Source organism: Vombatus ursinus, unplaced genomic scaffold (genome assembly GCF_900497805.2).
Source record: "Vombatus ursinus unplaced genomic scaffold, bare-nosed wombat genome assembly UNPS02010304.1, whole genome shotgun sequence".
NCBI classification, from domain to species: domain Eukaryota; kingdom Metazoa; phylum Chordata; class Mammalia; order Diprotodontia; family Vombatidae; genus Vombatus; species Vombatus ursinus.
In genome coordinates this window covers 5,236,810-5,260,018 of record NW_020950082.1, presented here as the reverse complement: position 1 = coordinate 5,260,018, position 23,209 = coordinate 5,236,810, and the positions used below count along the sequence as shown (strand labels likewise).

The following is a 23,209-nucleotide window of genomic DNA, read 5'->3' as shown; positions in this document are numbered from 1 at the left end:
GTCTAAAGTATCGTGAAACTATCTCATTTAGCAAAACCTAATTTTATAAAGCCCTATGGCAACAAAAAACGGAACTTTTTTATCTATATGACACAAGACAATAAATGTGGCATACTGTGTATTATAAGTAAAAAATGTGAGGACATTTCAGTAGAAAAGGCTTTCTATTTATGTAGGGCAGAATGGATAGAGGGCACGGCCTGAAGTCAGAAAGATTCATCTTAATGAGTTCAAATCTGGCCTAGACACTAGCTGTGTGACCCTGGGCAAGTCACTTAACCCTGTTTGCCTCAGTTTCTTCATCTGTAAAATAAGCTGGAGAAGGAAGTGGCAAACCGCTCCAGCATCTTCACCAAGAAAACCCCAAAGGGGGCCAGGAAGAGTTGGACATAACTGAAACAACTAAATAACAAATTATATATATATATATGCATAGAAAATAAGAAGATAAACTAATTCAAGGTAGGAAATATGTCATTTTCTGATCTTTGTCTTCTAGAGCTTACCTTCCTTCCAGATACATGGTAGGTGCTTTCATTAAATGACTGTTGATTGATCAAAAAACACAAATTTCTAAGTAAAATTCAGGGAGGGAAAACTGAGATAAGAAAATGAGTTTAGTAGTCAGTAAAATGCTGAAGGCTCTTTTGGGTGGTATATGAAGGACAAATGTTCCAGAGGAGATGAGAATTACAAAAGGTTATTCACCCTGCTGAGACAGGAAAATAATTGGGATTCTTTGTGGTGTGGCTGCTCAATTTTAGAAAAGAGCAATTTAGACAGTCCTTGAAAATTAAATACTTGATAGAAATTCATTGGAAATCTGTGAGGAGCTGTGCACTGCATTCTCTCTTGAGTTCTCCTCTTAGTAGAAGGGAGAAACAATGATGGGGAAGCAAAGGCACTTTATGGTTAAGGCTACCAACTTAGGATGAGAGAGATGATCTGGTCATTATTTTCTATTTCAGTACTTTTTCTGTGATGGAGATTTTAAGAGGGCTTTGGTTTCCCAGATGGCAATTTCAGTCTGTTTAAAGGAAGAGCTATTCAAGAAATCAAGACATGTATCTGGAAATTAGGAAACTGGATGATGTTATTGACCTGTCTGTCGCAAGAAAAGGAAGCAGATGAATGCAGTAAATGGCGCTGCTATTGGTGTGTCTCTGTGGCTGCTATCCTGTGTGAAACAAGCAGACACGATAGGGGTGAAATATGATTGCTGGCTGGGCAGCAGCAGCTTTCATGCCATGTTTGGTGTGATTACAAGAGGTAGATGGCCCCTAAAGTGACATCCAGTCTTGTTTGACAAGGCCCAAAAGATAGGTTACATAGCAACAAGTGACTTACATTTAATCCTCAGAACCGTGACAGATGGGCCTCAGTCTATAATGCAGTGTCTTATTAAGTCTTTCTGAAGACCATGTCACAGAAGGAAAATGGCACACAAGGTTAAGTTTTAACCTGGGACAGTTATGTCTTTAAAATAGTATGGTTTTAATTTCCATATTATAGCAATTTTAAGGCTATGTTATGGTCAAGTGAAAGGATAAAACAATTTCTTATGTTAGAAGGTTAATTTGAAGAACAACTATTTTGACTAGCAAATTTTGTCTTTGAAGTCAAAAAACACTAATGTAAGGTTTTCAAAAAGTAGCTCCCATTTATTACCATATAGTATTAGAGTTTCAGAGCCAGAATGAGCCTTAGAGGTCACCTCGTCAGTATCCTCATTTTACAGATGAGGAAACTTAAAATGTTTCAGTTTTCTATGTAATCAAATTACTTTTAGAAGCTCACTGAAAAATGCAGTATGTAAATTCTGGAATTTCCCATGGGATTTTTAAGGTTCCAAAGGTGGTGACTGAGATGCAGCTGATGCATTTCCAAGAATGTAGGGGAATAGAATTACCTAGTGATATGTCTAGGAGGGAGAGTATTATGCTACCAAGCAATGGGACTGCTAAAGGAGATGCCATCTTTTGAATTTTTTTTGTTACCAGCAGCTAGTCACTGGAATATATGTATTAAAGATGTGTGTACATGGGCAACTTAATTGTAAGCTCTGTGTGTGTGTGTGTGTGTGTGTGTGTGTGTGTGTGTGTGCGCGCGCTTGAGTGCATATAATATAACTATATATGTACACGTGTATGTGTACACACATATGTATGTGTATGTATATACATACATGAAAGTTCAATGGAAATATCCATGGATTTTTTCAAAATCACTTTAGATTCTCGCAGGTAATTAAATCAATCTCCATCATTTCTAAAACATAAGGAAATGAAACAAAGAACTTTGTCCTACATGATCTGTAAAAGGCTCCTCATAGATGAGTCTTCAATTACTCATTCTTTTTTCCAATGTGCACCCAGAAAAACAGCTACACTTAAGTTGCATTATCAAGCAAGAGCAATTATGTTTGACAGCTATGTTTTTGACAATTCAGAACCAGTCAAGTGACAGCTAAATGTGACCTTTGTTTTTTCTTTATTATTTGTTAGCTGAGATTGGGGATTTTGATGAAACAGTAGATCGGGAGCACTTAGCAAAGAACAAGTACATACCTCAGCAAGATGAACTAGAAGATAAAATCGTGGAATTTCACCATAACCACATGTAAGTCTCACTACTTTTGCTTATATTTTCCTATAATTTATTTCTTTATCATAGAATTATAAGGCAAGAAGGGAACTAGGGAGGTCCATTCCTTATCATCCCTATCTTGAGGAATTAACACTCCTAAAATGTTCTGAATAGTTTTCTGGAGGTTTTTATTTGTTTTTAAAAAAAATTGTTAAGACTTCCTGGGAAGGCAGTTCTACAACTTGAGCCGTATTAAAATAGGTAACAATTTTATGGTTCAAAACTTCAGCCTAATATCTGACTTACTATTTCAGGTGAAACCTTTTCCCCTTGCTTTGCTCCTTCATTCTTAGCATGTGGTCTTATTTACATTATTAAGATATGAAGATAAAGAGACATAAGGAGAAGGGAATGGGGAAGGGAAAAGCATTTATGTAGTTCCTATTATGTACCAGGTACTGTGCTAAGTGCTTTACAAATATAGATCCCTTTGCTCATTTCTCTACAGTTTAGAACTTTCGTCATCTCTTGTCCTCTGCCACTTTACTCATCTCAGAGTAAGAAGAAATCTCACTCCTTCTTGCCAAAAGCTAACCTACTGTACCTCTAATTTAGATCCCAACCTTTACCCCAATTTGATCAATTAACCCTCACCTGTCTTTTGTTATATCCCCAATTTTTTAATCTCTGTTGACTCATTCTCCTTTCTCTGTATAAATATGCTTATGTCTTCTCATCCTAAAAAAAAAAACAAACCCCAAAATTAAAAAAAAAAAAACTCTTTCCTTTACCTTGTTAACCTTTTAAGCTGTCATCCTGTCCCTTTCTTTTCTATCACTACTGTTCTAGAAAGAACAGTAAATACATGTTTCCTCCATTTTCTCAACATCCATTCACTCTCCAACCCATTGCAATTTGGTCTCCACCCTGATCCTCACTGCCAGAAACAGTCTTTCTGTCCTGCAAATTCTTCATGTGTAACTTGATCCTTAGGTACAGACACCTAGTCTAATATCATAATAAAAGTTATTCTGGCTTATAAGACCTGCTTACTTAATAGAATTAAATAAGATACTAACTTGATTTTATAGTCACTTCCTTGTTCCATTATTATAACATTTTAAGCATGTGAGATAGTTACAGCAATTATTATTGATTTATTAATGCAACATTTATATTAGTTTATTATTACCATTAGTATTACATTAATTGTTAAGCTATTGCCCATCATGTTTCTAAGGAAAGAGTCTATAAGAGTTGGTGACTGATGAGATGTGAGGGACAAGAAAGAAGGAGATTTGGATGGCTGAAAGAATGTCTTAATGGAAAAAAAATGATAGTAGAGGACAGGAGAACAGGTTTTAAAGGGGAGGACATGGTGGCTTCTACTTTTGACACTTTGAATTTTAGAAGACAGGGGGCATTCATATGGAAACACCCAGAAGGCACTTAGAAATGTAGACATAGGATTGAACAGAGGGATCAGTACAAGATGCATAGTTTTGCAAAATTGTGTACATAAAGATGTTAAATGAAACTATGAAAGTGGTAGAAGTTACAGAGAAATTGTAAAGGAAAATAAGAGAAAAAGGTCAAGAAAACAGCTTCAGAGAATGTTTACATATAGAGGGCTGAAAGGAGAATATCATAGCATAATAAATTTAAAAATGGAAAAGATCTGTTCCAAGTCCTTCGTTTTACAGATCAAATGAGACTAGAGAGCTTAAATGACATTTCCAGGATTATACAGGTAGTAAGGGATGAAGCCAAGATTTGAGTCCCAGTACTCTGACTCCGTGTACACCAACATGCAGAGTGTGACAGAGAAGGGGCAATCACAAAGAAACAAGAAGAGTGAAATATCATGAAAATAAAAGGAAGAGAGAATTTCAAGGTATGTGGAATGATCAACAGTGTGAGTTAGTTGGGAACAAAGAACCTTAGTGATTAAGAGGTGCTTGAGTGAAGTGAGGGAGGAAGTCAAATTCCAAGGACTCAAGGAATGAGAAGACGGTAGAGTAGAAGCAATGAGCGTAACTCACTTTCTAGAGGTTTGATGATGAAAGGAAGGAAGGAGCTAGCTTGATAGCTTGAAGGGGTAACCAGGTTTCTCATTCTAGGAACAGACAATCTAAATTGATTGACAAGAAAGGTTGGTTTCCTCTTATCACTCTAGAATTTGGTCATCGGCTCTGTATGTCCCAATCAACAAATATCGATTGAAGTCTGGAACATATAGCAGTTCTCCATTTCCAGGGGTAATTAGGTCCTGGGAAAAACTGACTCATGATGAACGATTTCTTAAGATGCTAGTTTTGGGCAGCTAGGCGGCACAGTGGATAGAGCACTGGCCCTGGATTCGGGAGGACCTGAGTTCAAATCCGACCTCAGACACATAACACTCATTAGCTGTGTGACCCTGGGCAAGTCAATTCCTTCCCCCCCCCCCCACAAAAGAGGCTAGTTTTAAAAATCCAGAAAGCCAACATAACTGCCAAATGGATATTTATTTGTGTTGGTTAATGGCAAGTTCTCTCTCAGTGGGGAAGTGTATTCAAGAAACCAAATGACTCCAGTAGATCTGGTGGGGATATGTGTATCATCAGGTACTTATGTTTTTAAAAAATCGATCATACTAGTATAGGTTGGAAGAGAATTAGCTAGTCAGTTTATGTGGAAAAAGATTTGTAGAATTCAGTTGACCACAAGCTCAGTGAGTCAATAGTGTGACACGTTAGCCAAAAAAGTTAACTCATTGTTGTACTGCAATACGCTGCCCTGGCCAGATCCTATTTGAAATGTCGTCTTCATTTCTGGGTAGTGTTAAAAAAAAAGAGGTAGTTTGTTTGTTTTTAGTGTTGGGAGTTCTGTAGACAGTAGATGACACCTTCTCTGGGATACTATCTGTGATATGGTATGAAATATTTTAAATCTAAATAAATTACTTTCCTAAAATAAAAAAAAACAAGGGAATTTAAAATTTATGTCATAAGAGGATCATTTCAAGTAGTAGTATCTGTTTAACTTATAAAATAAAAGAGCCGGGAGAGAATATTGTCCAATAGAAATCAGGTGAGATATGTTCTGTAGAGTTCCAGAAGAGAGAACCAAGACTAGTGGGTAACATTTAGAGGAAAGCTTTTGACTCAGTATAAGGAGGATTCTAAACTTGACATCATTTGTCTGACATAGAGATAATGCTGGGTTCCCAAAAGCTAGGAAAGGCAAGATATAAGCTCTGTAAGGGTCTACCAGGAGTAAGAAGCTTTAAGCACAGGCATGATGTGGGGCTGTACATCTGTCATCTGAAGGCCAGCCCAGCTAAACTTGAAGGGGCCACTTGAGAAGTGAAATTGGGACTGACCCTTACTACATGTGTCCTGAAACAGGTTTCTTCCCTTTTTTTATATCTCCGCTTCTTCACCTTTAAAAAGAGAGGTATTGGATTAGATTGATTTCGGCTTTCTATCCCAAGACCAATGCCAGATTAACCATAAGGACGTGAACATTTTGGCCGTATTTTGGTACTCACCAAAAAATCTACTAAATTATAAAGGAGTAGCAGTTTGTGTTAGGAGGGGAAAATGTGCACATTGGTGAAATCCCAGATCTTAAATGTGATTTCTCTTGAAGTAATGAGTTCCATGCCAATGGAGTTTGATTATGGCTGGCACTATTGTAGAAGGGTAATGGATTAGGTAATGTTTCAATTCTCTTCTAATACATTAAAATCTATCAAATTAAGAAACTACACTGGGCCTGCCTTCAACGTATTGATTTATATGCATATCTAATCCTTCTCAAATTGTAAACTCCTTGAGGATGGCTACTATGTCCTTTTCATTTTTGCATGATGCCTTATACATATTCGTTTCAAAATTTTTGAATTGCATCATCCTTGAGCTTTTTAACTGCTAACATAATCTGAAATTTGTATTTACAATCATTAAAACAAAAGGTCAACAGAGCATTCACTAGAAGTAAAGACCTTAGGGAAATAGCAGTTACTGTGCCACTACCTTTTCCCTACCCTTCCCCTACCCTCACTTCTTTTTAAGAGATTTGAATCCTGAACTTATTACACATCTGAAAATTGAGGAAATTTTATCTTGGTCTTGAAGTGGATACTGACTTATTTTTGCATTCTGAGGTTGGTCAAGGCTCTAAAAATGTTGACAAAGCTAACTTAAAAATTGACAGTCATTATATTATACATTATTTCCCATTGAAACAAAGATATTTTATATGTTACAATAGTTTCCTTTAATTTATGATCATTGAGATGGTTACATTAGTGGCAAACCATTTATCCAGAAGGTTAAACAGTGTAATATACTTGAAGCAATGCAGTTGGAGTCAGAAGACCTGAGCTCAACTTCTAGTCCAGTTACTCTCTACATATATGACTTCGTGCAAGTCTTTTGATGTCTCTTACCTTCAGTTTCTAGTACCTCCTTCCCCATTCACTACCAAAATCACTGAATTACAGAATTTGTGAGTTAGAGGGACCTCAATGGTCATCTGGTCCAATGCATAAAGGAATCCCCACCTCCCCACCATCTATAGCTAACAAGTGGTCCAGTGTGTGCTTGAACGTCACCAAGTAGCTGGATCCATCACCTTTGGAGGCCACTTATTGAACTCTAGGGAGTATTTCCTGAAATCAAGCCTAAAAATTACCTCCCATTGCTCCTGATTCTGCCCTCTGGGACCAAAGAGAACAAATCTCATCCTTCTTCCATGTGATAGCTCTTCATATACTTGAAGATAACGATTATATTCTTCCCTGGGTTTTCTCCAGGTTAGTCAGGCTCAATTCTTTGAACCAATTCTTATATGACACGGGCTCAAAGCCTTTCACCAACCTCTTTTTATATCACAGTAACTCAAGTGCCCTTCACCATCCTGATTTACTTCTTCTGGACATTCTCAAACTTATGAACGTCCTTTTAAATCATGGTGCCTAGAACTGAACACAGTATTCCAGATTAGATCTCAGTAGGCCACAGGATAGTGGGACAGTCACCTCCCTATTCCTGGAAGCAGTGTCCCTCTTAATGTGGTCTAAAATTCCATTAGTCCTTGACTGTCATATTACAGTGCTGACTTATTGAGCATGCAGTCCACTAAAACCCCAAATCTTTTTCAGGACTACTATATAATCATGCCTATCTGTGAAGTAGATTTTTTTTTAATACCCAAGTGCCCTACTTTACACTTACTGTATTGAATTTCATCTTCTTAGGTCCAACACAATGCTCTAGTCTGTTCTGTTTTGTTTTGGGTATTTTTGGTTGGTATTTTTTTTTTTTGGTGACGCAGTCAGGGTTAAGTGACTTGCCCAGGGTCACACAGCTAGTAAGTGTCAAGTGTCTGAGGCCGCATTTGAACTCAGGTCCTCCTGACTCCAAGACCGGAGCTTTACCTACTGTGCCACCTAGTTGCCCCTGCAATGCTGTATTCTGTCAAGATTGTTTTGGATCCTTAGACTGTCTCCAGTGTTTTAGCAATCTCTTCCAGTTTGGTGCCATCTCTGCATTTATCCATGTCATGGATTAAAAAATGTTAAATGACACAGGGTCAAGCACAACTCACAAGGGCAACTTCACTTGAAGCTTCCTGCCTTGTTGATATTGAACCATTAACAACTACTTCTTTGAGTCTAGCTGTCTAAACAAATCTGAATCCGTCTGATTGGATCTAATCTCTACCTTTCTATATTCTCACAACAATAGTGTGAGATACTTTATTAAAAAATTTGCTAAAATCTAGTTGTTAAGAAGAGTCCCCTCATCGACAAGTAGAATGGTCCTATCCAAAAAGGAAATGAATGATCTGTTTTCAATGAAGTCATCTTGTCTCTTTATAAGCATCCCTTCCCTATCTACAGGCTTGCTAATCATCTTTTTAATCTGAGATCTGTTTTAGAATTTTCCTGGGAATTGTAGCCAAGCTCACTGGGGTGTAGTTTGTATACTCTTCTCCTTCCCTTTTTTTGAAAACTGATGCAGCATTTGCCCTCTTCAGTCTTTCTGGTACCTTTCCTGTTTTTGGTGATCTTTCTTTTGTCACTAATAATATCTCTGCAATCACATCTGCCAGTTCTTTCAAGACCTGAGCATATAGTTCATTTGGATCTGATGATCTGAATTCATTAAGGTGCTCTCTTGTAATCTCCTTACAGATCTTAGGTATCAGCTACCTTTCAGTGATTTTTAAAATTTTGTCTTTTCCAGTGTGAAAGCTACTGTCCTTTGCAGAGAAAATAGAAATAAAATAGGAATGGAGCACGTTTGCCTTCAGTTATCATTGCCCCATCCAAACCAGGCAAAAATCTTAGCCTTTTTTTTGATCCTTCATTTTGTTCTCCCACCTCCCATTATCTTGGATTCATTTTGAAAATATTGTGCATGTAGTCATATTGTACACATTGTCTCACCCAATAAAATGTGAACTTCTTGAGGGCAGGGACTGTTTCACTTTTGCTTTTATTTCCCAAGACCCTACCATGGTGCCTGGTACATAGTAGGTGCTTAAGAAATGCTTGTGAGTTGATTTATTTATTTGTAAAGTGGGGGTATGATAATCCTTGCCCTGTCCACTTAGCTCAGTAGATTGTGAGAACTAAATATTATGTGAAAGCCATTTGTAAATGTCAAAGCAGTATGAAAATGAAAATGATCATGCACAGGACTCCATTGCACAGTTATTTACAAAACAAAAACAAAAAACTGTGCACCGGGTAATGTGCCTTGAAAAAGTCTCATATGACCAGTCTAAAAGGTAGGTCATGTCCTGACCCATAACCCTGCTCTTATGGAAGATTCTTTTGGCTTTTCTTTTTGTTGTTGCTGCCTTGTTTTTTAATTAAAGCTTTTAAGACATGATGATGCTATAATCCCTGTTCTCTAAAGTATGGTTTTGAATTTGATTTACAGGGCTAGGGCTATTGTAAATGACTGAAAACTTGTTTCAACACAATGGTTTTTTTGCTTTTGTATAACCTTAAAGGAAATTCTTTGAGATTCTGAAAACTGGCAGAATTTGAAGTAGACATTTGGGGTTTTGAATTACACGAGCAATAGAGCTTTTGTTCCAGCTGCTAGACTTTGGGTAGGAATGAATGGGAGTTTGGATATCATCTGATCAGCCAGCCTCAGTGTTTGGATGAAATGCTTCTTTATGTCCCTAGAGAAGTCACTTAATCCCAAATTAATAGACATGGGGAATTCAAATCTTCTGCCCTTTCTTTTTAATTTTTGTTTTATAAGTGGACAAACACCAGCAGAATCAGATTTCCAGCTCCTGGAGATTGCCCGCCGGCTGGAGATGTATGGAATCCGGTTGCACCCAGCGAAGGACAGGGAGGGCACTAATATCAACCTGGCCGTTGCCAACACAGGAATTCTAGTGTTTCAGGTGAGAGCCACTTCAGAATACTGTTCACAACCCTTAACCAGGAGATGGGGAAGAAAATTGGGCCTTTGAACTCAATTCCAGATTAACTATTAATTGAAATTGGTGGAGAGGATCAGGCAAAGTCGTACCCTTCCTATTGTTATTTTTGGGTGAGAGGAGGTAAATCCCCTCCCCCCTCACACCAGCCCACTTTTCTGTTTTCTTGCTCTATCACTTTGGTCTGTGTCCTAGAGAGAGGCCAACATGGCACAGTAGATAGAAAGCCTGCTTTGGAACCAGGAAAAACCTAGGTTCACGTCCTACCACTTACACATACTGGCTGTTACCTAAACTGTGATCAAGTCTCTTAACCTTGCAATAATGACGTAGGCAAATCTCTAAGACTTTAAGTATGAAGAAAAGGTGAAGCCTCCTACACTGGTAGAAAGTGTTTCCTATGTTAATTAAATCATAGGTCTGGTTCCTTTCACCATCCCTTTACTCGGTTAACTCTTGCATCCAATTTAATTAGCAGTTTTTCATATAATTAAGGAATCTTCAATTAAGGATTTATTTGGGTTATGAGAGCGTAGGAATTTATAATCCTTGCTGAGATCAACATATGTCATCTAATGTATCAAAAAAGACTTAGTATTAAGTCATGCTTTTTCCCTCAGCCCAGGAAATAGCTTTTTCATTATTGAATTTTTTCACAATGCTACTCTGGAGTAAGGTCTTAGTAATTTCATTCCAATTATAGTGTTTTCTATGATAGTAAGTGATTGAGGCTTTCTGTAATTATAATTATTTTGTGAAATGTGGAATACACATTATGTATATGCACATGTATAATTTATACAATACATACCTGTATACAATACAATAACCTATACATACACAATACACACATATACATACATGCATATATACTTGCATGCATATGTACATGCATGCATGCCAGACCTGTAAATCTAAGAAATTCACCAGGTGAGATATTTGTGCTATTGCGATTATTAGGTCAACATAACTGACTAGCAGATAAGCCTGTTAAACATCCTGTTGGCCTGCTTGCCAGTGTTGTCCACATTTTAACTCTGCTTGTTCTGATTACAGGAACCCAAAGTCATTCAGTGACTCCATGTGATCTAGCACATAAGCTCTCTTGAATGTAACCTGTAAACATATTAGATCCATGCTTTTCTCACCCAATGAAAGCAATTACCACTTGCTTTGATTTTCAGGCATTGGTGGAAGAGACATCTTTGCTTTCCTCAAATGCTATAGTGTCTTATGATTAAACTTCACCAAATTTCTTGGAATTGTAGTTAACCATTACATACCTATATTGTCAAGTTTTGTCTAAATCAAGAAAAATGACACTGGGGGCTTATTTCAGAGCTTTACCCTTCTCACATTTTAAGAAAATGGACGTTGCTGTTCCGCTCTTGTGCGTTGAGGGTTAATGACTGGCTGATTATTTAGGGATAGTTTTTCAGAGAGGGTTCAAAGAAATGTCTCTTTCTGTATCAAATAGCTTTAAAAATGTCACTATCTACTTAGGATATGTGGCAGAAAGGATCTGCCTTCCAAAACCTTTTTTTAATAGGTAAATGCAGTACTTGATAACATCACTACTGCAAAAGTGAATACAAATATATATTTACTAAAAAATATTAAAAACCCAAAGTAACACTAATCTACCATAAAGACTGAAAAAAAACATTTAAAGTTTCTCTCCAAATCCTGAAATATGAAAGCTAAATTCCTTATGGTTCCTTATTAAGTTGCTTCCCTTCCATTCCAAGCAATTTGAATATTGGAAATTACATAGTAAATTAGTAATATAAAAGTACTACATACTAAAGTTATAGTCTTTCATTTATTTATTCTTATAATGTTGAATTTGCTGCCCTTTTGCTTATACCTGCTGAATTCCTATGATTTCCCTACCAAATATGATCCAGTTGCCAAAACTTCAGAAGCCAAACATATAATAGTATATCTATAGCAGGCTTACAGACCATGCTTTAGACTTAATGAATGCCTGTCTGATAATTCAATTCCTTGTGTTTTCCAGTATCAGCCTTGTTCCTAACTCTTGGCTATGTCATTGAAAGTTCATCTGACACTGGAAACAATGAAGTTTGAATTTTTCAAGGTCAATTCAAGATGATAATCAATTCCTAATATGCTTAGATTTGGTAGTGAACATTGCATTCAAACAAAAGAAAGCAAAACAAATACTGGAAAGCAAACCCTGAGCAAAGGATTCATTCTGAGTGAGCTAGATGACTTTCACGGTGAAAACAAGGGTAATCTATCAGCTCCTCAGAGCTTCCAGTACCCATGCTGAACAGTGGTTGGTTGGTTTCATTGAACCAAAGAACTCAAGTTCAACCCTATATTTTCCAAGGCTTTGTTACGAGATCATTCACAAGAGTCTAGCCAACTTTTTTAAGAACATGATTGTGTCCCTTATGAACTAATGATGTGTTAATGTCCTTTTATGATTTGTGGACATATCCCTTGAATTTGCTGTAGTATTTCATTGGACAGCTGTGTGTTTTATTGGATGGTTTTGTGTTTCTTCCTAGGGTTTTACTAAGATCAATGCCTTCAATTGGGCTAAGGTGAGGAAGCTGAGCTTCAAAAGGAAACGTTTTCTCATCAAGCTACGCCCTGATGCTAATGTAAGTGGGTCAGGGAAATTTAGGGGAGACCTAGTTTGGATATCCGAGTACAAATGAAATGAATATTTAGGGTATGTTTTTGGTTTATTGAATTGAATTTGTGGAATTGATTTTGACAACTAGTAAGATGCCCTTGTGAATTGGAGTTGGCGTTTCCATAATTAGAAAATGAAGCCAAATGGGAAAGTAGCTTCTTAACTATCATCTTTATGAGTGGCAATGGCAGGTAGTAGGTAGGATATTTGAAATCGGGAAGACCTAGGTTCATAACCCACCTCAGACATTTCCTAGCTATGTGACCCTGCACGAGACACAGAGCTTTTCTTTGTTTCAGTGTTCTCATTTTTAAAAAAGAGATGTTTAAACTTAACGTCTTTTTCTGCCTCTAAATCTATGATCCTTAGTAAAGAGAGAATGTACTGGCAACTGCATAAGGGTAGATAGGGTGTCTAAGGCTAGTAGTGTAATTAATTTTTATAAATTCAGGAAATACCCTTACATGTATATTGCTGCACTCTTGGGGCCCCAACCAGAATTGCCACCTACAAAAAGCTGCTTCTGATATCCAGAAGGAATAGAAAATACCCTCCCAAGTCTCTTCTGCCCCACTGTCTCTTTTTCTTCTCATCATCCTTATTACCTAGCTGGAGCCCTTGATAACCCCAAAAGCATCTACCAGCCACTAGAGTCCCTACCTCTCCCTCCCCTCCCCCATGTTAAGCCTTCTACACTTCCATTCTGTGGACCCTGCTCCCCACCTGAGTCAATAGTAGCAATATCTCAGACCAAGGAATTCCCTAAAATTCTTCAGGTGTAGACATTCCTTCTTCAGAGGAAAAAAAAATACTTGCTCTTATGACAGGTACTATGGAAACAATAAATGCATTTCTGATATCTCTACTTTGAATATAAACCATGTTTTCTCATAGTAATGATGTCACAAATGATGATTGGATTCTAAAGTATGGACTAAATAGGCTTTTTCAGACTGACCTGGGTACTCAGTTTTATTTGTAGTATTCTTTCTATGTAAAAATGCACTCAACTTCCAAACAGTTGACTAAAAATAAAATTTTGAAATATAGTCTGTTTGTTTCTTGGGGATTGTGTGTCAGATAAAGTCCCTGTGAAAATTTGATGTTCTTAAGAATTATAAGAAGCATTGTTATAGATAGATTAGATAGATAGATGGATGGATGGATATCTAGATATATACATGGACAGCTCGGTGGCTTAGTGGAAAGAGCACTGGGCCAGGAGTCAAGAAGACCTGAGTGTAAATCTGGACTCAAACACTTACTTGTTGTGTGTCACTTTACCCTGTTTGCCTCAGTTTCCTCTTCTGTAAAATGAGCTGAAGAAGGAAATGGCAAACCATCCAGTATTTTTGTTAAGAAAACCCCAAATGAGATCATGACTGAAATAAGTAAACAACAACAACAACAAATAAATATATACATACACACATGCGTGTATATGTGTGGATAGATATTAGATGGATGGATGGATTGATGGATGGATGGATAGCCTTTTCAGTTAGGGGCAGTTAATGGTAATGGGGATATATTAGGGTCCTAAAGAATATCACGGCATCCTGTTTCCAGAAGCAAAATATGTAGACTTGTTAGCTTAAGGTGGAACTTTGGTTCCCCTGGAAATGATTTTCCTTTCCAGAATGGTACCTGATTCCTCCTTTAGGCCTGACACACGTTCTAAGAAGACGTAAGATAATATCTCAACATTGGCATGAAACCTAAGGAAGAAAAATTACGAACCTTAGACTAAGGTTCTAAGGCTTTACAAGAGCGTTTCTATACTTAGGCATGTCTAAGCATAATTGCAAATGAAGAATGTGTATTTTGTTTATGAATTCTATTAAAGAAATTTGATCAGTCCTGCTGGAAGCCAAACTTTCTTTGTTAGTTCTTCTGGGCAGGATTAAGTGTGTGGAGAATTAAATGTATGTGCGGAATTATGATTTAGATCATCACTGGCAAGGATGCTTCGCCAAACATTAAAAGGGAATGTTTACCCTAGCAAATTAAAAATTGAGATGAAATATGGCCTCTTACTTTCCCATCCCCTTTCTTTTTCATAGCTCAGTCAGCTCTTCTGTAGGTGACAAAAGGAAAAACAAAGTCAAAATTTTCTTTCTCTTTAGAGCTCATATCAGGACACATTGGAGTTCCTAATGGCCAGTAGGGATTTCTGCAAGTCCTTCTGGAAAATATGTGTGGAACATCATGCCTTTTTCAGACTTTTTGAAGAGCCTAAACCAAAGCCCAAGCCTGTTCTTTTCACAAGAGGGTCATCATTTAGGTTCAGGTAAGGTAGAGTGTATCCTCAAGACCTAAGACTGCAATTTGTCACTTCTGAAATATTTCATTGAAAGTTACCTTAAATTGAATTCCTTCTGTGACTGAAGTGTTAGCATTTGCAGCCGATATAGCTATTTTATGTAATAGGGGCACTACTTGAAAACCATTAGTGTCTGCGAGCAATGAAAAGTAAAGTTTTTACTGAAATGTCCAAATGGTAGAAATCCAATGCTTTCAAAGCAAAGCCCCTTGGTATTCCCTTTCATATTTGCCATCAACAATAGATTTAAAACTATAAACAGCCTTTCTTTCTAGGAGTGAAAATAATTTAATAACCTCTGTTGAATCTGAGGTATCTTATTATACTTACCTGTCTTCAAAGAAAGAGTACACAACAATGGCAATGCATACAATTATGCAGTAACAAAACACAAAATCTTCATGAACAATGCTTTCAGAAATGGGACCTTCCCCCCCACTCACACTCATTAGTGAAACCCAGAGCTTCTGAAGAATGGGAAGGAGAGGATTCTGTTGTTATTATTGTTTTCATTTCTTACACATTGAAAAGTTTATTTAAAGTATAACAGTTCACTATTCTGGAAGAAAGGAGAACAAGATGATAAATCTTTGTGTTTCTCTGTATAAATGACAACAATTGTGTATTCTTCTTTCTCTTCCCATAATTGTGGTCTTTATCCTAGTGGTCGGACTCAGAAGCAGGTTCTTGACTATGTTAAAGAAGGAGGACATAAGAAAGTTCCATTTGAAAGGTGAGAGAAACTTTGATGCTATTTCTGATTTGAGGGCAGTGATACTTTCCAGGTAACTTTTCATAGTTGCCAAGAATGTCTGTCTCCATAAAGGCTCAATGTCTTATCATAGACCTGCTGCTTATTAACTATATTCCCAACCCCTACACTGACCCTGGGCGAGTAAACTCTTCTTCTTTATTGTATATTTTTTAGTGTCTTCTCAGGGGACACTTCTTTTTTTTTTTTAGTACTATTTTATTTTTTCCCTAATTACATGTCAAATCACTTTTTAACATTTAAAAAAAATTTTTGAGTTCCAAGTTCTGTCCCTTCTTCCCTCCCCTCACCATGCCTTGAGATGGTGAGCAATCTGATATAGGTTATGCATGTGCAATCATGTAAAATATTTTCATATTAGTCATTTGTGGAAGAAAACTCAGAAAAGGAAGGAACTTCAGTCTGTATTCAAACTCCATCAGTTTTTTCTGTGGAGGTGGATAGTTTTTTTCATAATGAGTCCTTTGGGATGTCTTGGATCATTGTATTGCTGAGAATAGCTAAGTCATTTCACAGTTCATCATGTAGTATTGCTGTTACTATGTACGACGGTCGCCTGGTTCTGCTCACTTCACTCTGTATCAGTCCATGTAAGTCTTTCCAGTTTTTTTTTTCTTAAATCATCTTGCTAATCATTTCTCATAGAATAATAATATTCCATTACAATCTTATGCCACTTGTTCAGCCATCCCTCAACTGATGGGCATCCCTTCAATTTTCAATTCTTAGCCATCACAAAAAGAAGCTGCTATGAATATTTTTATACAAATAGGTTCTTTTCCCTTTTTTTTTAAAAATCTCTTTAGGTTACAGTCCTAGTAATGGTATTGTGAGGTCAAAGGGTATGTACAGTTTTATCGCCCTTTGGGAATGGTTCCAAATTTTTTTCCAGAATGATTGGATCAGTTCAAAATCAGGGGACATTTCTGTATCTGTGTAAAGGAGTATGAGAGAAAGAAACAGGCCAAGAGCATTAAGCAAGGAATGAGGGCTATTCATCTAAGGATAGAAGAGAAAGACTCCCATTGGGGAAAAAAAAAAGAACAAAAATACAAAACAGAAAATTGAGTATGAAGGATTGGAAGGGAATACTAATATGGGGCTAATCACACAGTAAATATTTGTTGACCTTAAACTTCATGAGTTTTTATGAGTTTGTAAATTAGATAAGTCATGGATGAGAAGATAGGATTAGAAAATTTAGCATGGAGAAGGGGAAAAAAGGAATGAAAAGAGAGACTATGACAGGAAAGTAACAAAATGTCAAAAAAAATAGGTGAGAGTATGGCAATTATTTGGATTATTACTTTAAAAGAATTTATTTTTTTTAATGCAGGAAAAGTTGTAGGTTAAATTTGAATATAATTAAGTCCACGTTCTTCTCATAAGTCATCTTTAATAGCATTTTCATCCTGAGATAGTAATCTTTTCTGGATCTTTAAGTCATCAATAAATGATCTTTATTTAATTTTTGCATTTTTAACATGTGAAAATGCCTTGCAATTCAATTTTTATTAGTAACATCAAATTTTTGATAGTTATATAACTTGCTTTGTTTCATTACATTTCTCAGAAAAAGTTCCTAAGTTTCTATTCAGTTTTATTATTTTTCAGAGGAAGGGGAAAAGTAAAGGGAGATGTTATTGATGAAATTGTGATTCAGTTCAGCTGCTGAGATTGAGCTTAAAATTGCTGTGACCCCAAGATAAGTGTCTTATCATAGATATCCATTCTTATTGGCAGGCTGCTGCTTCTTTTCCTTTGAATTTCAAGTACTAGATAGTATAAGCTGATTAAATAAGTACTGTCTGTTTTATAAAGCTGACCTAGAAAGTAAATATATAAAATACACAGAACTAATTACAAAATGTTAGCCTGGAGCTTGCTGCTCAGAGTGTGCCAGATTCCATGGAATTCTCTGTCTCCATTGACATTTGCAAGTTGTAAGGAATTTCTAAGATTTGTAATGATCCTTGAAACTGATTCGACTGTGACCTTCTCAATGATACTTAAGTAACTCATAAGGCGTTCTAGGGATGAGAAAAGGCAGAATTTTAAGTCACTTTCAGAACAAATTATAAAAGCTTGCTTTGAGGAGTTGGGGCTGTGGCTTTTATTTTTGTGAAGAAAGTGTTCAGTGTTAGTTTCTCATGGAGAAAAACTTTATATAACTTAGCTACCTGATGTGATTTCTCCCAGGAAGCACAGCAAGATTCGGTCAATCAGAAGCCTCTCTGCTCAGCCTTCCGAACAGAACTCAGAGGTGCCAAAACAAGTCAGTAATGGTGATAAGTATCCAGTATTGTGCATATGTTATTCAAGTGGCTTCTTCTAATTAGTATTGCTAAATATTTTACTTTCACTATTCTTCATACTTAACTTTAGCAATTTTAATCTAATTTTAGTTTTAGCTTTTTTTATTTTATCAGTTTTTGCAAAGTCTCCAGTACAAAAGCATGAAGTTCTATTATGTATGCCCAAACTTTAGACCATCGGTTTCTTTTAACTCTCAGCCTGGAATTAAAATTTACCATGGGGTCCCATGGGATTCAACCCACTTGGTGTTTCCTATTCAGTTGTATGTGTGATATGAACCCTAGAGAAGGCTGCCATGTTGTCACAAATTTAGCTAAATGGTGAAATTGAAGAAGTCTGTTTGTGGAGCTAAGGTCTCCATCAGCTAAACAGTTTCACTTGCTTGAAAAGATTAGAAACCGTTATGCTAGCTGACGGGTGTAACTGCAGCTTATTGCCAAGGTCCTAACCCTTAGTTGGCATCAAACTGAGAAATGAGTTCCCAGGGTTTATTTTACAGGGCAGCGACTGCTATTCTCAACAAGGGGCATTATCACTGTGTTGTTCTGAGGGTGGCTAAAGCATATTTTCCTGGAGGTAATTTCTGGAAAAGTTTTGAGTTTTCTCTGATGGAGAATAAGAACCTTGTTAAGGCTTAACATTAAGGAATTCCATTATATAAATATATCCATTCAGCACATAGAATTTAGGCACAGAAGTTTTTTTTTTTCCCAAAGATTTTTTGTAAACTTGTCTTTATAGGTCTATGACAGATTCCCTTCTTCTATTGCCCCTGAGTTCCCTAGAGCTGAGATGGGATGAGAAGGGTTTCTTTGTTTCATGTAAACTTCAAACACTAAATCAGAACTTTTGTATGCTCCTGGAGAGCAGGGGCCAGCATTTGTCTGGCACACTTTGCGTATGTGATACAGCACCGAGCATAGAATAGTAGGAGACCGAGGTTTGTATCCTAGCTTTACCTACGGAGTGTGTGACCTTGGGCATAGAAGGTCACTTCACCGTTTTAGGTTTCAGTCTCTTCATCTATAAAATGACCAGGCAAGACAAGATGATTTCTGAGGTCCTTTCAAGCTAAAATTCTGTGTTCCTAAATTCTTTCTGTACGATGTTCAGATATAATGAATTTATACTTATTACACAATGCTTTTCAAAGCAAATGAGAAAGTATATGAAAATGCTTTGAAAACTTGTAAGTGTTGTATCTATGATGTGGGCAGTATTACTATATTTACATACTATCTGGAGGAGCTTATTATTATTATTATTATTATTATTATCATTATTATTATTTCTCCCAGTACCCAGACTAAGTACTAGTTTGCATTGACAGAGAAAGTGTCTACATTGGGAATTCCCTATATCAATTACAGATCTGGTCTAACCACCCTCCCCCCACCTCTTTACAAATAACCCACTAGAAACTGTAGTTTTAATGAGATTTTATTCATTTGGATTCAGTTATAGGGAAACAAATCAAACCAAGAAGTCCAAAAAACCCAATCTTATTCTCTTCCCTTCATTTTCTCTACCTTCTCTTCCTATCTCTGTTTTCCTGTTTACCCTCCCTTTCCACTGCAGAGCTCAAGTTTTACCTATGGAGATGGTGCTGATTCACCAGGAGGCCAGAGTTGCCACCAAGGGAAAGAACTGAACATTTCTGCTGAGGAATCCGGACAACACAGGAGCCCTTCTCTAAAGAAGAGTCCCAAGGGTGGCCAGCGGGTTGATGGTGTGGTGATGACAACCATGGAGGAAGAGGAGGAGGTCGTTAAGGATAGAACGCGGCAGAGTAATCCTCAGTCGCAGCAGCCAAGCACAGGTCCAGCATCGAGGGCTGCTCGGGGCAGCAGCACCTCCATTCCTTTCATTGACTGCAGTGATGTAGATAGTGAATATGACCTTCTAAGAGAACCAGTAACTCAGTTGCATTCCCCAACAAATGACAATCATGAGGGTGATTTGACCAGTGGTGTTTATATGCTCTCTAGAGATGAAAACTGGAACAAGCCTAGGCACAGGGATTCCCCCAACTCTTGGAAGTCTTCCCAGCCTATTTCCAGAGAGTACATTGATGATGATTTAGAAGACATAACCTTTTATGGCAGTGGGAGCCCCAGACTTCAAAGACATAGCTCCCTGGTGGATGAAATGTTTAGGGGGTCTGGTAATTGTAGTCCTCTTGCCACTCCGTTGTCTCCTAGTAGCAGAGGATCAAGTCCTAATTTGAGTTGGGATAGAACTGGGTCTCAAGGCTATGTCTCAGAAAATGGGCATGACTATAGAAGTACAGTTATGGAAGAGGACATTGTCCCAAGCAGACATCTTCATTTTGGAAATCATTCCCCTGTCTTGCAAAGGCCACACTTAAAAAATGTTTCTCGTGCATTTAATAAGTCAGAAACAGACCCATTCATCCTTAGCCATGTAGTCTCAACCCCAGGGGAAGAAAGCAGGCTAGACAGCGATGGAAAAGGAGAACTCACCAAAATGGCTAGTTCAGAAGGCAAAGCGTTGGCAAATGGCGTAGCTGTTCTTGGCCCAAATAAGAAGCTTGGGTGTGCCAGTGGTATGATAGATCGTATGGCTGCTATTCAAATAGCAGAGGGCTCCACCAGCAGTGGAACTGAATCGAGTGATTCAGACTCTGAAATAGTAAGCCCCTTCAACCAGCCCCTCATGTTTGGTAATCCTGTTGTGCTGAATTCCCCTCCCTTACCTAGGAACAGGCATTCCTTTGGTAATCTACGGATTGATGAGGAAACAGAGTAGGGGGCGTGTGTATGTCTCTTTTAACGATGAGGATGGCATGCACATCTTTAGCTGCTAGGAGTCTGGGATCATAGATCCTGAATTTGGATTGGGGCCTCCTCTCTGATGACTCGTTCATTTTCACCACTATTTATTAGAAAGAAAGAAAAAAGGTTTGTATAAGCAAAGTTTTAGGTAGTATACATAATATTTTTAAGTTCTTAATGGAAAAAACTCAAATGACTGGACAGTATAGCTTTCTTCAACATTTGTTTAACCAGATAGATAAGAGAAATGACAATAATGGATCATCATAATATGTCTGTTAATGCTTTCTTTTTTGATGGTAGCTAGCAAAAGGAGGTTCATAATCAATTTAGTATGACTTGTAAGTGAGTTGTGTTTATGCAGAAAATATTCATTCAGGTCCAGTCATGTAAAGCAGATTGTCTTTATGTTGATTAATTGAGTGCTTGAGCTGGATTGTCTTTGAAATTACAGGAAGGCATACTGGCTTTACTCGACTCCTTAAGAGGAGATCCACTTTTCAGTGTCTCATAAATAGGGGTAGGGGTGAAACTTAATTCTAGGCTACATGTAAGTTGTTATTTATAATCAAATCTTGATGAAACATCGGTCAAAAATAATGCACATTTTGGTGGGAAGAATTTATTTGGTTTTGCTTCTCTCCCAGACTTATCTAAATTGGTATTAAAGTCAGCATAATGTCCACTAACTATAACTTAATGAAACATGGTTAGTTTCTGAGTAGTTGGTGGAAAAAAAATGTTGTTGGTCAGTAGTCTTGAGAAATTCTGGTCCTCATAATCTCTATATGAAAGAAAAACATTATTGACTGTTGATGTTGAATGTTGGCCAGTAGATTGGATGACTAAATAACTATCTCTAAACAGGGTACGACACAAGAGAATATTTTCCTGCATGGTTACCTCTATATTTACACTTTTATTATACTTTGTAGGTTCCCATTCTTGCTAAAAATAACTGGAGTCTTTTACTGACCAGAAAAAAAAAAACAAACTTACATGGACAAGACCTTATAATTGACTATATTGTTGACTATATATGTCAACTATATAGTTGACTTATTTTAAAGGTACCTCCTTTGTGTTGATGCCTTTTTTTCATTGTTTTGGTATAAAGAAGTAAAGAATCTTGTCCTTCAAAAAGTTCATTCTCAGCCAGACTCCCACCCCTCTCCCCCCAGTGCAAAATACTAGACATTGAAGTACTTTGGTACATATGTATGCAGGAGTTGGAGAAGTATCAAAGTAATGTTTTCATGCCTTTTATTTCACTACTTGCTCCATTTGTTACTAATGTGACTCATGGAACAAATTTTGTAGCTATTAATTAACCACCAAAATGTTGAAATGGGTTGCAACTGTGAAATCCCTGCCAGTGACCTTACTGTAATCATTTTATGACGTCATATTTTAGGAAGAACTGGATATATTTGGCTAACTTAAGTAGAATTTGGCAGTAATATAAGCTCAATAAAAATATTGGTTGACCTCAAGTGAACCATAAATAATTATCTGCCCATATGAATGTTGATCAGATTGTGTTAAATATTCTTAAAACTTCATCAGTTCTAATTCAGTTTTTTTTGTTGGTTCTGGAAAACTTCCATTTTCCTATTGATTCAGAGGGTAACTTAACATTTAGCTTGATTCTTGATGAGTCTGAGAGATGTTTGTACTATTAGCATACTTGGGTGTTTTTTTTTTCCAGATTAAATTATTTCACAGAATTTCTGAATTTTCGATTTGAGAGTATCATTAGTGGTCATCTATTGAACATTCATATTTTACAGATGAGAAAAGTGATACCTAGAAAGCAAAAGTGACTTGCTAGAGTCATGTGACTAATTAGGGGCAGAATCAGGACTAGAAACTCAGCTGTCCTCACTCCCAGTCTAGGGCTCTTTGTATTACGTGTGGTGCTTTATAGAAATGAGTTTGTTTTTTTCTTTTAATTTATCTCCGTATTTCAGTTTAGAATGTTTTCTAATGGATGAATATTTGGATTTGGAGAGTAGTAATAATCATATAGAATTTCCATAGGGAATAATAGTTGACTGATAAATGGTATGACTATCTGATTCTTATATTATAGTTATTTGAAGGTAAAGCTATTAGATCTCACTAAAGTAAAAGTTTTCTTGTACATGCCGATGTTTTTTACTTAGAAATTGATGTCGAGTGAGTGCCCCAACGGCATTCAAATGTAGATTGAGTGGAACCAGGTGTGTTATTACTCTGTGGAGTCTTTAGCTGTGCATTGTTCATAACTATACCCTCAATTCTTTTCTTCTGTT

At 37.0% G+C, this 23,209-nt stretch overlaps 1 protein-coding gene across 2 annotated transcripts in view; it reads left to right on the top strand.

Moving 5' to 3' along the window:
* Nucleotides 1–23,209, top strand: part of FARP1 (FERM, ARH/RhoGEF and pleckstrin domain protein 1) — a 331,129-nt gene that overhangs the window by 237,118 nt on the left and 70,802 nt on the right. For both annotated transcript variants that reach the window (XM_027854091.1, XM_027854092.1), the window contains exons 7-13: nucleotides 2,505–2,619; nucleotides 9,858–10,005; nucleotides 12,579–12,674; nucleotides 14,836–14,999; nucleotides 15,697–15,765; nucleotides 18,004–18,079; nucleotides 19,699–19,939. In XM_027854091.1, coding sequence (XP_027709892.1) covers nucleotides 2,505–2,619; nucleotides 9,858–10,005; nucleotides 12,579–12,674; nucleotides 14,836–14,999; nucleotides 15,697–15,765; nucleotides 18,004–18,079; nucleotides 19,699–19,939 — 909 coding nt within the window. The remainder of the gene's footprint in view (nucleotides 1–2,504; nucleotides 2,620–9,857; nucleotides 10,006–12,578; nucleotides 12,675–14,835; nucleotides 15,000–15,696; nucleotides 15,766–18,003; nucleotides 18,080–19,698; nucleotides 19,940–23,209) is intronic.